Source organism: Dromiciops gliroides, chromosome 4 (genome assembly GCF_019393635.1).
Source record: "Dromiciops gliroides isolate mDroGli1 chromosome 4, mDroGli1.pri, whole genome shotgun sequence".
In the NCBI taxonomy this organism is placed as follows: Eukaryota; Metazoa; Chordata; class Mammalia; order Microbiotheria; family Microbiotheriidae; genus Dromiciops; species Dromiciops gliroides.
The window spans coordinates 56,006,962-56,022,204 of record NC_057864.1 but is presented as its reverse complement, the minus strand read 5'-3'; the positions used below and the strand labels follow the sequence as shown (position 1 = coordinate 56,022,204).

General features: G+C 40.5%; 1 protein-coding gene across 4 annotated transcripts in view; it reads right to left on the bottom strand.

Annotated features, from left to right (window-relative positions):
- PBX1 (PBX homeobox 1) overlaps window positions 1–15,243 on the bottom strand; it is a 334,057-nt gene that overhangs the window by 52,893 nt on the left and 265,921 nt on the right. For 3 of the 4 annotated variants that reach the window (XM_044001860.1, XM_044001863.1, XM_044001861.1), the window contains exon 3: window positions 5,518–5,762. In XM_044001860.1, the coding sequence (XP_043857795.1) occupies window positions 5,518–5,762 (245 nt within the window). Of the gene's footprint in view, window positions 1–5,517; window positions 5,767–15,243 lie in introns of all 4 variants that reach the window. The other variant, XM_044001862.1, reaches the window with a different exon arrangement.

The following is a 15,243-nucleotide window of genomic DNA, read 5'->3' as shown; positions in this document are numbered from 1 at the left end:
TAACAACAGCCCTGGTAGATAGGAAGTACAATCGTTGTCTCCATTTAACAGATGAGAAAGCTGGGGCTATGAAATCTTACACAAATTATTTATTGTCACACAAAGCTAATGAATAACTGAGGAAGGATTCAAATTCATGTCCTGAATTTTAATCTAATATTTTATTCAAGTGCGTATTTAAATGTATTTATAAGTTTAAAAAGAGATACACAAATATATACATATGTTATATTATATATACATATATATGTATGTATATATATATATATGTATGTATGTATATATATATGTGTATAATATATAGCAGGATGACTGGAGAGGACCCCAGATGTTTAAGGCAATTGGGGTTAAGTGACTCACTCAGGGTCACACAGCTAGTTAAGTGTCTGAAGACAGATTTGAACTCAGGTCTTCCCAAGTTCAGGGCCAGTGCTCTATCCACTGTGCCACCTAGCAGCCCTAGGCCTTATATAATGAACAAAATAATGCCAATTCTTTCTTTTTGATGAAAGTCTTCAAATACCTTCTTTCCATCACACCTGCAGAATGAAACAAAGTCTGATTCAGGTTTTGGTTACCATCCTCCTCCAAAGCAGTTATAGTAATAGCTATTGGATAGCTTCATTATCCAATCAGTATGCCATTCTGGGGGGGGAGGGGAAAGGAGATGGGGAATCAATTACAGAATCGTCAGGTTGGTCTTTTCATACAGACATGGCTGAAATGTAGGGTCATGCTTTTGCTTTGATAATACTTCCTACCAGAAAATAGGATCCTATGAAAAACTGTTGAGAAATAAAAAAGAAACAGGCAGGCAGGCAGGCATGCCACTCCCCAAGTGGATGGTTAACAGCCTAACTCCCCTACATTGTTGAGTTTCTCAGTTTTTATTTGTCATTATGGCACAGTGACTAGAGAGCACTGGGTTTAGAATCTGGAAGACTCAACTTCCTGAATTTAAATATGGCCTCAGACACTTACTAGCTGTGTGACCCTAGGCAAGTCACTTAATCCTGTCTGCCTCAATTTCTTCAGCTGTAAAATGAACTGGAGAAGGAAATGGCAAACCACTTGAGTATCTCTGCCAAGAAAACCCCAAATGTGGTCATGAAGAGTCAGACATGACTGGAAAACAATAATGGAATCTAGGAGTGCACTCTCTTTTCTGCATTTCTCAATCCCATGCCTTGAAAACACTCCTTTATCTCTGATGATTGCAATCCTCCTCTTCCTTCAGGGCTCAGCTTGGGTGTCACCTCCTCCATCAAGTCTTCCTCCAATTCCCACGGATGAAAGTCTTCTTTCTATCTTCACATTTTCTTATCATACCTGGTCTTGACCTATCCTTTGCCAACTATCATCTTCTACCTTGTATTAAATGATCTGTGTGCATGTCCCACACTGTTCCCTGAAGGAAGAAATCCTAACATTTCTCATCTCTTCATTCCCAGGGTCGAACAAATACAAATAGGACAAGTATTAAGTGCTTGTAGATAGAAAGAACTATTTGTAGTATTTGCCTATGAAGAGGAAGCAGCCGAAAAATCTTTGTTGGATTGAATAATGTAAACTTTATAGTGTAAAGAGCACTAACTTGGCTGTCAAAGCACCTTGGTTCAAATTCCATCTCTGCTCCTTGATACTTGTACAATTGTAGCCTAGTCATTTCAGGTCTCTGGATTTCTGGGGCAGCTGTGGATGGAGTATTGGGCCTGGAGTCAGGAAGATCTCAGTTCAAATGTGGCCTCAGACACTTACCAACTGTGGTAAGCTTCAATTTCCTCCTCTACAAAACGGGGATAATAATAACATCTAACTCCCAGGGTTGTGGTGAGAATCGAATAAGGTAATTATTGTAAAGTGCTTAGCACAGTACCTGGCACATAGAAAGCACAAAAAATAAACATTACCATTTATTATTAACTGTAAACTGAGGCAGAAACAAAAAGTTGCTTTACAGCTTAATATTTAAGCTCTGATGATTGCTTCATTCATCTTAGGTTTTGATTCCCTATGCCAGTTCTGTTCTATATTTTGCAATCTGAAGATCACCCTACTTGGTAGGTAAAAAGGAAGCAAAGGAAAAGATAGGAGATTGTCTCAATTGTTATTTCTCCTTCACCTATTAGACTCTTCCTATCCTTGGCAAGCAGCAGTCCCATCACTTCCTTCTTCTTCTTGTTCTTATCATAGCTTTAAAAAAGTGGGGTTTTTTTGTTTGTTTTGCAATGAACCCTTAGTACTCATTGCCAGCCCAGCTCATTCTGTGTTTTATTGTTCATAAGGCTCTCAAAGGAGAGCAGTGCAACTCTTCTATAGCCTTCTTCAGATGTCTTTTCTCTCATCTTTAGAGCACATCTCTCACAAATTAGTCTGTTAACTCCCCATGCAACCATATCAGTCCCTTTAGATGTTTCTCCACCATCAATTGGACAAAGAGGGTTTTAGTCCTATAGTGATTTAACAGAGACTGGGTACAGGATATTTTTCTAAAAGGAAAGGGATATAAGAAATGAGTTACTCTGGGAGTCAGTTTTTTGGGCAGGGTCCTTTGCCCTGTTCATCACATATTTTTCAAAAGGAAGCAGATTAAATCCCTTGAAAGATCAAAGGCATTAGGATCTTGGGCTGGTCCTTCAGGGGCTAAAGAGTGGGAATCCCGGTACATGAGAAGTTAGTTTCTGAGCACAGGCTCCCCCTGACCCTTTCTCAAATTATTTTCTCACTTGTGTTTTGCTTTTTGTCTAAGTCCTCAGAATGCTGCATAAAGCATCACTTCCCCTTTAGGTTAATTTCCTCTGTCAAAGGTTAGGGCAAAGGATCCCATAAAACCTTTATTTCAATTCTTGGAAATCCATTCCCACAAAAGCCAGAATATACACCAAACAATAGCCAAATTTCCCTCCTCTTATTTTTCATGAATTTCAAGATGAGATAGTTACTTTTTCCTCAAGGTTCTCATCATTTCACCATTGGCAAACAATTCCTTCTTATGTTCAGAATCTAGATGAAAATAGTTGTCTCATTCATAACTTCCCCTTCTTTTTGAAGGATTAAATCATCCTTCCCAGGAGTAGCAAGTATAGGCTTTTTAACATCATAACTGGCTATTGTGTCTATTCCTACTGATCTGATCTATTGGTCTGGTTTTTGCACATTCTAGCAGAAGTCCAAATGACAATAGTCTCCCATTGCTACTATATTATGCCTCAATACCAACTTTATGACCTATTTCCAGAATTCATCTATTTCTTCCTTCTGGCTGGGCAATCTGTAGTATACTCCCAAAGATACAATCTTTCCATGTTTGAAACATGATGGGAAAAAGAATGTCTCCTAGACACTCATTGTCAAAGGAATGCCTCTACATTCCTCTCAAAATCACTCAGTCAGTTAAGGAGTACTATAGTCATTGATGTCAGAAATGTGTAGCTTATTTTATCTCCAAGCATTCCTTGGGGCTCTGGGGAAATGATTTTTAATCAACATTCTGTATTGTACGGCAAAGATAAAAAGAAAACCTGTTCTAAAAAAGAAGTGAAAAACCTTTGTACTTATTTTCTCTCTTTTCATATCCTAGGGGGAAATTCTCTTTGCAATGGAAAATTACAAGGACTTTCTTCAAATTCAATTGATTCTTTTTTGTACATATATAAGAAGGATATTTTCAGGAAATCCATTTCAGGTTTAGGTGAGAAATAAAGGTACTTTATCTACTTTAAATTTTAAAATGTCTATTTCTATTTTAAATTTTAAAATTCCTATTAAGTTGTCTTTCATCCTAAAAAAGAGATTGGCACATTCTGGATGGAAGAAGGCCTTTTACTTAATTTTCTTACCATCTTTTGTCTTAAAAGAAAACAATCTCAACATGACAAAAGCAAAGAAGAAAAATAATATTGGAATTTATGACAATATTCTATTTTATGGAATCATAGATTTATAGCTTATGGGCCTTAGAGGCCAATTAGTTCAATCCCTTCATTTTATAGATATTGAAACTGAGGCTCCAGCAATTGCAGCTTGCCAGAGGTCACAAAGTTAGTGACTACCAGAGACAGGATTTGAATCCAAATTCCAATCTATTTACACTATAACATTGATGCCTTTGTTTGTGTTACAAAAGAGTCATCTGAAAGGCTATATAATGAATATCCTCCTAGTACATCAGGTTGCTCATATTCCTTAGAGTATTCTTTATGTAATAAATAAATTCATTAGGTCAGGAGAATCTTGATAAAATTCTGAAGTCAGTAAATAAAGTAGATACCCAGAGTTTAGGCTACACTAGTAATCCTGGAAAATATTCATAATACAGCTTCACATATGGGACAAAGGATTATAAATGGAGTTAGAAAGGATATTAGAGACCATATATTCCAACTCCTTCATTTTACAGATGAGGAAACTGAGGCTCAGATATGGGAATTGACTTGTCCAGGGTCAGAGAGGATTTAAACAAATATCCAATTTGTTCCCAGACCCTTTGACTCTAAATACTATACCATACCTGGATTTACATGAGTTAGCCCTCAGTACTAATAGACACAATAACCAGTTGTGATGATGCTAAAAGCCTATACTTGCTACTTCTGGGAAGGTTGATATTGGTGGATGACTTGAATTTGAAAGTTATGAGCTAGGGTAGGGCAAAAGACAATCGGGTATCTGTACTAAAACTGGCACCAATATGGCAAGCCCCTAAGTTCAGGAGATGGTAGAAGAATGGAACCAGCCTGACTAAGGAGGGGTGAACTCAAGTTGCAAAGAGATCAGGTTACTCTCCCATGCCAATCAATCAGTAGTGGGATGATACCAGTGAGTAGCTGCTATATGTATAGCTTGGACAAGATACCACAAGCAATAATAATTTCTCACTTTTTAACAGATTGAGATGTGATTTCTTCAAAACAATCCATAGGGGTATGAGAATCAATGACTATCACCATTTTAGAGATGAGGCTAAGTTAAGTGACTTACCCATGGTTATACAGTACTAGCTCTAACTCCAGGTCCAACTCTGCCTCTAACTCCAGGTACTTTCCATAACATATCACCATTTACACATATACATAAATATATTTGCAATATGGAAGAATATTTTTGATTAAAACTTTCATTGTACCTTGAATTAGAATCTTCTTTACCACGTTAAAAAAAAAATCTTGAAACTTGGTGGGGGGGTGAGCTAAGGAGGAATCATGAATTACCCTGAATTAAAAGAAATATATTCTTCCAAATTAGATAAAATATAAGGTCATGGGATCAAAGGCTTAGATTTGAAAGATTCCTCTCAAGGCATTCCACTATAATGGAGGAGTCATTTTTATTGTTAGGTCATTTTTCTTTATATAGAGTCAAGATCTGCCCTGGGCAACTTCTCCCCACTGCTCCTAGTTTTCCCAATGAGGAGAGTTTCTACTACCTTGAACTTCTGTGAATTGGCTCCAGGTTTTGCCCTTTGCCTCTTGTCCTTCCCTAAGTGTACCAGGGAGTGAAGCAAGTGACTAAGGTTACCTGTTCATATTTCTCCAGTTCCGTGTGGTAGATCTGTCGGATTTGTGAGAGTTTGGCTCTGTAGTCAGAATGCTCAACTGAGTTGTCTGAGCCGGCTCCCCCCGATGCCGCTGCTGCCGCTGCCGCTGCTGCAGATCCTCCACCTTTCTCAGGCCCCGCTACCCCCTCTGCCAACAGCATGTTGTCCAATCGCATCAGCTGGGGGTCTGTTGGCTCCTCTTCCTGGGCTCCTCGGATACTCAAAACTGTAAGAAAAGGCAAACAAAAAGGGAAGTGATTAATAGGTAAATGGTGGAGGGGCAGTTAGGTGGTGCAGTGGATAGAGCACCCGCCCTGGAGTCAGGAGGACCTGAGTTCGGATCTGAGCTCAGACACTTAACACTTACTAGCTGTGTGACCCTAGGCAAGTCACTTAAGCCCAATTGCCTCAACAACAACAACAACAAAAAAATAGGTAAATGGTGGGGAGGTGGTGCAGTGGAGGAAGTCTGTCAGACCTCGAGTCAGGAAGCTTGACCCTAATGAAGTCATTCAATCTCTATCAGCCTCAGTTTCCTGATCTGTAGCACCTGGTGTGTACCTAACAGGGATATTTTGAAAAATGAGGCAACATGTGTAAAGCACTTTTCAAACTCTAAAGTGCTTTATGTAAATGTTGACTGCTATTAATAGTTAGGTCTTATTAATAGTAATTCAAGGAAAAGGTCAGTGTCATTAGAGGACTAAATAAATTTCTAGACTAGCTTATGGCATTTTAGAAATGGCCAAAGAACAAAGCAACATCCCTTAGTCAACATGTGAATCTTCCCTCCATATCAATTCCACTAATATCTGAATGTTCACTTTGAGAAACAATCGTTCCACTCAAATAAGTCTGTGTGCCTCAGTTTCCTTATCTATAATGCTAGCACCCACTTCTCCGGGTTGCTGTGGAGGATCCAATGAGGTAAAACTTGTAAAGTGCTTAGCACATTGCCTGGCACATGGTAAGCACTATATAAACATTATCTTCCTATGATCATGATTCATTTCAATTTTCTGCTAATTTAATTTATGAGCAAGAAGCAAGGTGCATGGCATATAGTAAACCCTTAATACATGCTTGCTGTCATGTCTTGTTGCCTTGCCACAAGGGATCAAAAAAAGAAGGGAATTAGTCAAGGAGTGAAAGCAGGAAGTAAGGAAAGACAGCCTGAGGGTGTTCCTTTTTACCCTGACTTGTGAAAGGGCACAGAAAGCCTTCAGCCTATTGAGAGAATCTTGTTTAGAGGGAACCTAGACTATGACTGGGTCTGTAATTGCAAAACATCGGAAGGTGCCATGGGTTGCAATTATCAATGAAAAGGACACCCATATCAAAAAGATCACTTATTTCACATCTACTAAGCTTCTTTGTAATATAATACAATATACACTCACAACTCTATAACGACCAAGATGGAGTCACTTCCATAATACACAAGGACCTACCCAGCATAGAAATTAATCTGCCCCACATTTGGAGGCAAAATCTCCTTGTGTAAGCCACTTTTCACAATACAACAGTTCAGCTAAAAATCAGAGCTCTTGGATGGAAAGGGAACTGGGGGTTAGTGGGGGAAGATCCATGAACCTCTGTCCTATGATCCCGATAAGTCTTCCACTGTTTCTCCAAATTCCTCATATTTGTGGTTTCTTGTGGCAAGATTCCATCATATTCATATATCACAATTTGTTTAGACATTCCCCAACTCAAAAAAAACCCCCACTTTTTCTAGTTTTTTTTTACTTTTATAAAAAGTGCTGCCACGAATACAGAGGACTCTACATCCTCCCCTTTATTTTATACCCAACTTGCATACAACATGTCTTTGATGCTTTCATATATGATTTAATAGCCAAGACCTTATTAAGGGGGCGCATAGGAACAAATGATACTATGAAAACAATGAGGGATTGTTATTTATTTGTTTGGATAGAATTTTTCTAGGAGGATGGTGACTAGAGTCCAATTACCCAGTGTATTTTGGGGTAATGAGCTGGGAATAGGGGTAGCTATGGGAAAACCCACAAAAGTAGTGGAAGTTCGGATATACCCGTTGAGCCCTGAAAGGTTCTTTCTTATTCCGAGGCCTAAAAAAGCATCATTTCCACAAGGTTGTCCCAGGGAAAGTAGATGTGAACACAATGGAAAGAGAAACTGAGCTTTTCAGGGCATGATGTCATTTATAGGACCTGACTACAATACCCTGCTTACAATGGAAAGGGGGTTGGGCACCTTAGGGAATCTTTCTCTTTCTCTTATTTTAAAAGGAAAGAGAGTAGTGACCTTGTCCATCTAGAAGGGAAGGAAAGGAGGCAAGGCACAGACAATCACCCCCAACTTTGACAGAAGAGAAACATGCACAATTCTGCTGATATCCATGGAGCTCAAGGGAGGTACAAGAGACCTCCCACATAGACACACACTCACAGACACTTCAGCACTAGTCAGTCCCCTCTCCCTTTTTGGACATGTATTCAGAAGCAGTTATTTCTAATGGAGAGTCCTTAGGGTTTGTTTTCTATTTAAAAAGAAAAGGAAAGGAAAGAAAGCCTCAAAAAAATCTAAATAACTTTGTGTGTGTGTGTGTGTGTGTGTGTGTGTGAGAGAGAGAGAGAGAGAGAGAGAGAGAGAGAGAGAGAGAGAGAGAGAGAGAGAGAGAGTGAGTGAGTTAAGGAAGAAGAAATGCAAAGGATATCAGAAAATGTATGACCTGAACAGCAGGTCAAAGGATCATAAATCTACTACTGGAAGGGGTCTTTGAAGTCATCTACTCCAACAATCTCATTTTATCTGTGAGGAGACTGAGGCCCAGAGAAGTCATGTGTTTTGCCCAAGGTCACACAGAAAGTATGGGTGGCAAAAACAGTAACTGGCAGAGTCAGGCTTCCAAGTTAATTCCTGTGACTTTTAAATCTGTCACTCTGCTGTGTGTACACCATGTTGCCCTAACCAAAGTGAGGAGTGCTCAATCCTCACGTTCCATTGGTTTACCCAGTATCCAAAGAATGCAATAAAGGGCTTCTTGCCTTTCCTGTTGGGTGAACCCCATGGGAAATTTTATGGGAAGATTAGATTAATAGTTACAAAGGATGGATCACCATAAATGGTTTATAATCTGCATTGTTGTAGAGACTAATGAAACAGATTAAACCATGTATCCCATTGGTGGAAGGCTGAAAATGATACCTTTCAACAATATTTGGTACCTATATTCTATTTGACTGCATTTATTCATCAGCATTTCTAAAGCCCTATGGAAAATTTATGGCTAACAAATATTTTATTTTTAAAAAATTGAATAGCATTCACCATTTGCTTTAGATCTAAGGAAGGGAAAAAAGTGAATTAAGCCCAGACAGTTGGAATCAGAGCCCAGCAATCCCTTGTCACTCTATGCTAATGATTTGTTCAAGGAGGGGGACTTCTGTTTACACAGCTTATGGGTACTTTTTGCTTAGTAAATGTTAATTATTTTAACAATGAAAAACCTCTGCTGTACAGCAAATAGTATTAATAGGAAGGTATCCAAGATCACACCAAATATTCCCTTAAATTCAGGTGTGAGTGACACAAAATAAACATAGAACAAAGATGTGATGATGCCCAGAGTGAGCCTTCCACAGAAACATGTTGTATTTCTGCAAAATTCTCAGGGCTGCCATAGCTTTTAAAGGTCTATTCTGTCCTGACTCAATTTCATTGTTCAGAGTTGAAACCATATATTTGGTTGGGAAAAACAAAGCTGTGTGAACCAGACAAAAATATCAAATAGCATTGAAATCCTCATTTTAGGGATCATGCTAGTGAACACTCAAAAAAGAAACTTGGGCTCACTGGGTTGTATTTCTTTTACAATTTGACCAATGAGAAGTCAGCACGATAGAATCTTAATGTCCTGTAACATAACTTGTCTGAAAATTACAAAACACAGAGATTGAAATGGGACAAAAATAAAAGAACAGAAAGAGGGAGAAAAGTCAAACAAATCAAGTAAAACACCCCATGTATCTACCAAATCAAACAAATCCCAATGAAAAGAAAAACAAGGATATAGAAATATCAAATTTCTTAAAGGTTAAGGACAATCTAACCAAGAGGAGACTATATTTTATTTTAGAAAGAATCACCTGGCTCTGATGGGCCTAGAGTAGGTGCCCAAGTGTGTAATGGTTAATAAAAGGTATAATACACATGTAAGGACGTAGAGAATGAACCGATGCCAAATATACCAAGAGGAAAGTGGGTCCTGGGGTTCCTTGACACGGAATCAGTTCAGCTAGTCAGTTAAAAAAATCGTCCCCACATTAAATAAATAAATGAAAAGGGTGATGTGTCTAAGCAGATCTGATATCACCTATTTATTGCTGGAAGCCAGCACTCTGGCGAGGAGGAGACAAAATGATTATTTAAAAGCTCCTTTTTATCTCTACAGAACCATGCAAGACTCAAATGAACCTTTCGCCAGGACACCAGAGATGTTAACATTCATCCTCCAAGATCCAATTTCTAGCAGAGGAGCAGTTACCTAATCCAGAAACCATCACATATGATCAGGACCCCGTGCCCCTGATGAGCCCTCCAGGCACCTCCCCCCATGGCCTCCCCCCCTGACTGCATCCCCTGGTGCCAGAGCTGGGCCTGAAACAAGGTTGTTAAAGGAACAAGTGGCCTGTTTGTACAGTACCTATGGGCTTTCTGATGTTCAGTCACCTAACATTTCCATTTTTCTTTTATTCATCAATTCCAGTGAATTCAGTGTTGGTATGGAAGGGCCCATGGAATCATTTACTCAGCTGACCAGTGGTCCTGAGGAAGAGGCTCACTGTTCTTAAGACCGTCCTGGGGCGCTCCAGCATCCCCCCATAGAAGAGTCTTTCTCAAGACAAGTGTTCAATTTCAACGGAAATTGTTGCGGGCCCTTTGGAAGGCAGCTGTTTATTGCAACAGCTTGGATCCCAATGCCAGCCCTGGATTTAATTCTTTTGTAGGACTTGTAAGAGAAAGGGAATGTCACAGCAATGACAGCCAGGTCTTGCGATGGAGGAGCTGCTGCTTTTTCCACAGAAGGAGAAAAACAAACCAGACCCAAAGGCACATTCAGAGGGAGAGGGGTTTGGTGTGGGTTTTGTCCTTGCCTGCTCTAGAGAGCCGAAACGTGTCCAGACGATCTCCGCTAGAGGGCGATCTTTCTTCACAAAGGACCACCTGTGCCAAGGGAGTGTGAGAGATGCTCAGGAGGGTGTGTGTGTGGGAGGGGGGGATGTTGTGCTGGGAGCTGGGGGGGGGGGGCCGGCAGGGAATCTCCTTGCATGAACTCTTCTAAAATGCTGGTTCCTTACCCCTGAACTTCTACAGGTAGGAAAAGTCTTCAGAGAAGGGTAGTTTTCATTCCTGATGAGATCACCAACATGGCAAAGTGGGGTGGGTTGTGCCCCCCATCTTCCCACCCTCGATGTTGCATTCCTAAGTACCTGGGAAGATGCATAGATGCAAGCACTAATGTTCTCTGTATCTCTTTGTTTAATGTGGGGATGTTGTTAGGCTCTAAAGATTGAAAAAGTCTTCTGTCCTGACCCTTTGGATGCAGGCAAGGTAGGTGTCTTTGGGAACTTAAATGATTCTAATGATACAGTGAGGCCTGGAATGTCTGTTTCTCTCTCTCTCTCCCTCTCCCTCTCCCTCTCCCTCTCCCTCTCCCTCTTCCCTCCTCTCTCTCTTCTTCTCTCCTTTCTTTTTCTCTTTCTTTCTTTTTTTTCTACCATCCTTCCCCTCATAAAGTTTGGCACATGTAGATATTACTGAATGAGAAGTACCCTCTAGTTTCCCAAGAATGTGTGTAACCAGATATCTTTTTTCAGGAGGGGCCATACTAGTTTATGATTCTACTTTACTAAACCGATCAACGTTCTCTGCACGTCATGCTCAGCATCTCACCAGACACTGATTAAATCCCCGGGGACCAGAAAGAGTACTACCGGAATTAGGGAGTGGATGATCTCCCAGTTCTTCAGGTATGAAACCTCAATCATCTTTGACTTCTTGCTCTCTCTTGCCCTGACATCCAATCAGCTGTCAATTTCTGTGACTTTTCCCTTCACGATGTTTCTACCATATGTCCTTTCCTTCCCATTCCCAGAGTTACAACCTGATTTCAGGTCCCTTAATATCTTTTGTCTTGACAATATGAAATTCCTACTAACTGGTCTCTTTTGCCTCTAGTCTCTCCTCTCGTCTGTCCTGCATAGTGTCACAGAATTTGTCTTCCTAGGGTACCATTTTGATCACCTTGCTCCACCATTCAATAGGTACTTATTGACTACAGGATAAAATTCTAAATTCTTTAACTCAGCATTCAAGGCCTTGTACCATGTGGTCCCGATCTATCTTTCCAGTCATATCTACCACTACTTTCCTATAGTTAGACCATGATGTACTTACTCTGACTGTGCCTTGAATGCCCCTACCTCTGGATCTTTATTTATCCCTTTCCCTAAAACTAGAATGATTTCCCTACCCCACTTCCACCTATCAAAATCCTACCTAACCTTTAAGACTGAGGTTAATAGCTTTCTCTTTTAAACTTTCCTTGATTACTCCATGAGGACCTCCAAAGATCCTGCCAGGAAGAGACATCTCCATCTTCTGTGGCCCCATTATCTTTACCACTCATAGGGCCTTATACTTGAATGCTTGTATTCAACACATATAGACTAGGGGACCTTAAGCAAGTTACAAAGTCACTTAAAATTCAGAAGCGACAAAAGTACCGTGATGAGGCTCACCCCTGAAATCTGACTGCAACTGTGGAAACGCACCTTGACTTCCTTCTCACAGAGATGAGTGCTTTGACTCCTCCTGCCCCTGTCTCACCCACTTTCTTTATGTTCTGCAGCGTTACTTCTATTTCCAAGTAAGAAATAGCTTCACTTCAGAGGAGAGATGATTTGAATCTTTAGAAGCAAAGGACTCAGGTCAATGACAAGATCTCACACTTCACATGCCCTGAGTCAGTTTCATGGTCATTTATAGTCAAAGTAATTCAGCCAGGTGTTTTCAGCAAACATAGTTTATTCTCTAGCCTGCTCTTTCTCAATGGTGAGAAATATTTACCACAACCCTTCTCTTTCAATCATCTCTTTTCCATTTCTATCAAATCAGCTCAAAGTATATCTTCCCTAGGAAGTTGGGGACCCTAGCCAACCAATAGCAAAGTTCTGAAATTCCACATTGAGAGTTTTATGTGAATAACCTAAGGAATACTTTGTTACTGTTTCTTTTAAAGCAGATCTCCTTCTGATTCTTCTGTTCTGGTCATGATGCTGTCTAGATATAATGACCCACTTACATTTCCCACTTTTTCTCCTTGACTGTCTCTGGGGATGTATGGGCGTGGATCCCATTCACACGTTTCCCCACTTGGCACACTGAGTGTCCCTAGGCCAGCTGGCAGAGAGAATGCTAATGTACTAGGCAACTGGCTCATTCGTCTCTGGATAAATGCCCATGTGCTAGGAGGAATGGGGGACTCTGGTCCTCACTAGCTCAGGCCTGGATTTTGTTGCTCATTCCTTTAAAATGTCTGGGTTGGAGCCTTCAAGGTCGGTTGCTTTCTCTCACATATAGCCAGGGAAGAAAGAGGGAAACCCCTTGGTTTTCATGATTATACCGTGTTAGGTTCCATTCTGCCTTCTCCAAATCAAGACATGAAGCAATCACAGAGGAATGATGATCCCTTCCTGAGACTATGGCTCCATCAATCAATAAGGACTTGCTAAGTGTCCATGTCAAATGTGGCTTTATAGTAGGATACAGTTCCCCGATCCCTGCTTCAGAATAGGAGAAAGTGGAATTAATTGAAAATTTTCCTGACAGGTTGGCAACTTCCACATAGCCATATGTCCCATGAGAGTCAAGTCTCCTGAGGTACTGTTGTTTCTGGAGCCACAGACTTCAGTCCACATTGGTGGGATTTAATATTTCAAAATCAGGTACAAAAGGGACACAAGGGTCAGCCCCTCATTACTCTCACCTCCATAGGTAACCCTTTGCAGATCAGTTTCTCAGAAGTACTTTCTCCTCCAATGTCTGAACCCAGAGTTCTTTCCTACACAAGTCTGATAATTAGCTCCCCCTACATGGACTTACCGGATGTGCTATTGGGAGGATGTGGAGAACTCAGAATCACAGAATCTTAAAGTTATTAGCAGTGACCTTCTAGTCATCTATAGACTGAAACTTGCATAATACAAAAGAAAGTCACTGTGTGCAAACATGTCTTGTTAGGGAGGGATCTATGGGGAAAGTGAATTTTGGACCTTGGAAATCCTATCAGTGTTTTCCGAATGACATGCTGAAAGTTTTGGATTTAAAAATAACCTGACCCGCAGTATGCAGGAAGAACCACAGTGAAGGTAGAGAGAGGAGAAAATGGTATTCCTGTGTGTTCAAGTTTTTGCTGGTTAGAACTAGTTTTAAAAGGTTTGTCTAAAAAAAAAAAAGGTTTGTCTACTAAACCTCAGAACGATGCAACGGAGAGAATCCAAGCATACATCATCAACAAACGGATCCTGTTTTTTAAGGTGTCCCCAGAAATAGGTTGCAAAGGTTCTCCTTTCCCTCCCCCCCTCCACTTTCTTCCTGTCTGTTCGCAGCTCCTTGCTGGTGTTACTCTTTCCCTCTTGCTCTTAATCACAGAGGAAGAGAATGCTGCCTTTAAAACCCGAAATCTCTCTCATTCAGACCATGTACACAGCTTGTGGCAACCCCCACTCCAGTCCTGCTGAGCTGGGAAGATTCACAGTTCTCCCTGCCTATCAGTGATTGCACATAAGGACCAGAGTCCTTCTGGAAATCTGAAAAGCCCTTCTGGGAACTACTTAACTCTGCTGAAATCTTACCTCATGTCAGACAAGCCAGCCTGGGAGTGATTTTTAATGATTGCTTTCAAATCTCTATAAAAAGAGAAAAAGTCAAAAGTAGGAAAGGGCCTCTCTTTATGCGCAAGGGTGATATCGGGGCAAAGGTGATTGGAAGGCTTCATACACCACAGCTATCTCTGGGAGACCCTCTGGGATTCTCTCCACCTGTTTCAGACATCCCTTTGGGTTTTCCCCTGAGGTCAATAGAAGGTCTATTCTGGGCTTAGCCCCTTGCTAATGAGTGGAAGGACAGCAACAAAAGACAAAACACTTGGATTTTGATGAGTTTATATAATGGGCCTCCGAGTCTGTAGCTAATATTGCTGTTCTAACTACCTGTAAACCCTTGCTCTTATAGTCATTGTTTTACTCCTAATTTACAATCAACACTGGTGTTTTCTGTAGTTTTATTCCTAATCTGTGATCATTATGGTTGTTTTTCAGGCTTGATTGCCAATGTTTTTATACCTACAAACATTTCATGAACTGCTTTTAACAAGGGTCCCTACATTCACAATGGGGCAGCTAGGTGACACGGTGGATAGAGTGGTGGCCCTGGAGTCAGGAAGACCTGAGTTCAAAGCTGGCCTCAGACACTTACTCATTTGCATAACCCTGGGCAATTCACTTAACTCTGTGTGCCTCAGTTTCTTCATCTGTAAAATGACCTGGAGAAGGAAATGGTAAAGCACTCTAGTAACTTGGCTAAGGAAACTCTGAAAGGGGTCACAAAGAGTTGGACACAACAGAAAAATGGCTAAGCAATACATTCACAGTACAGAC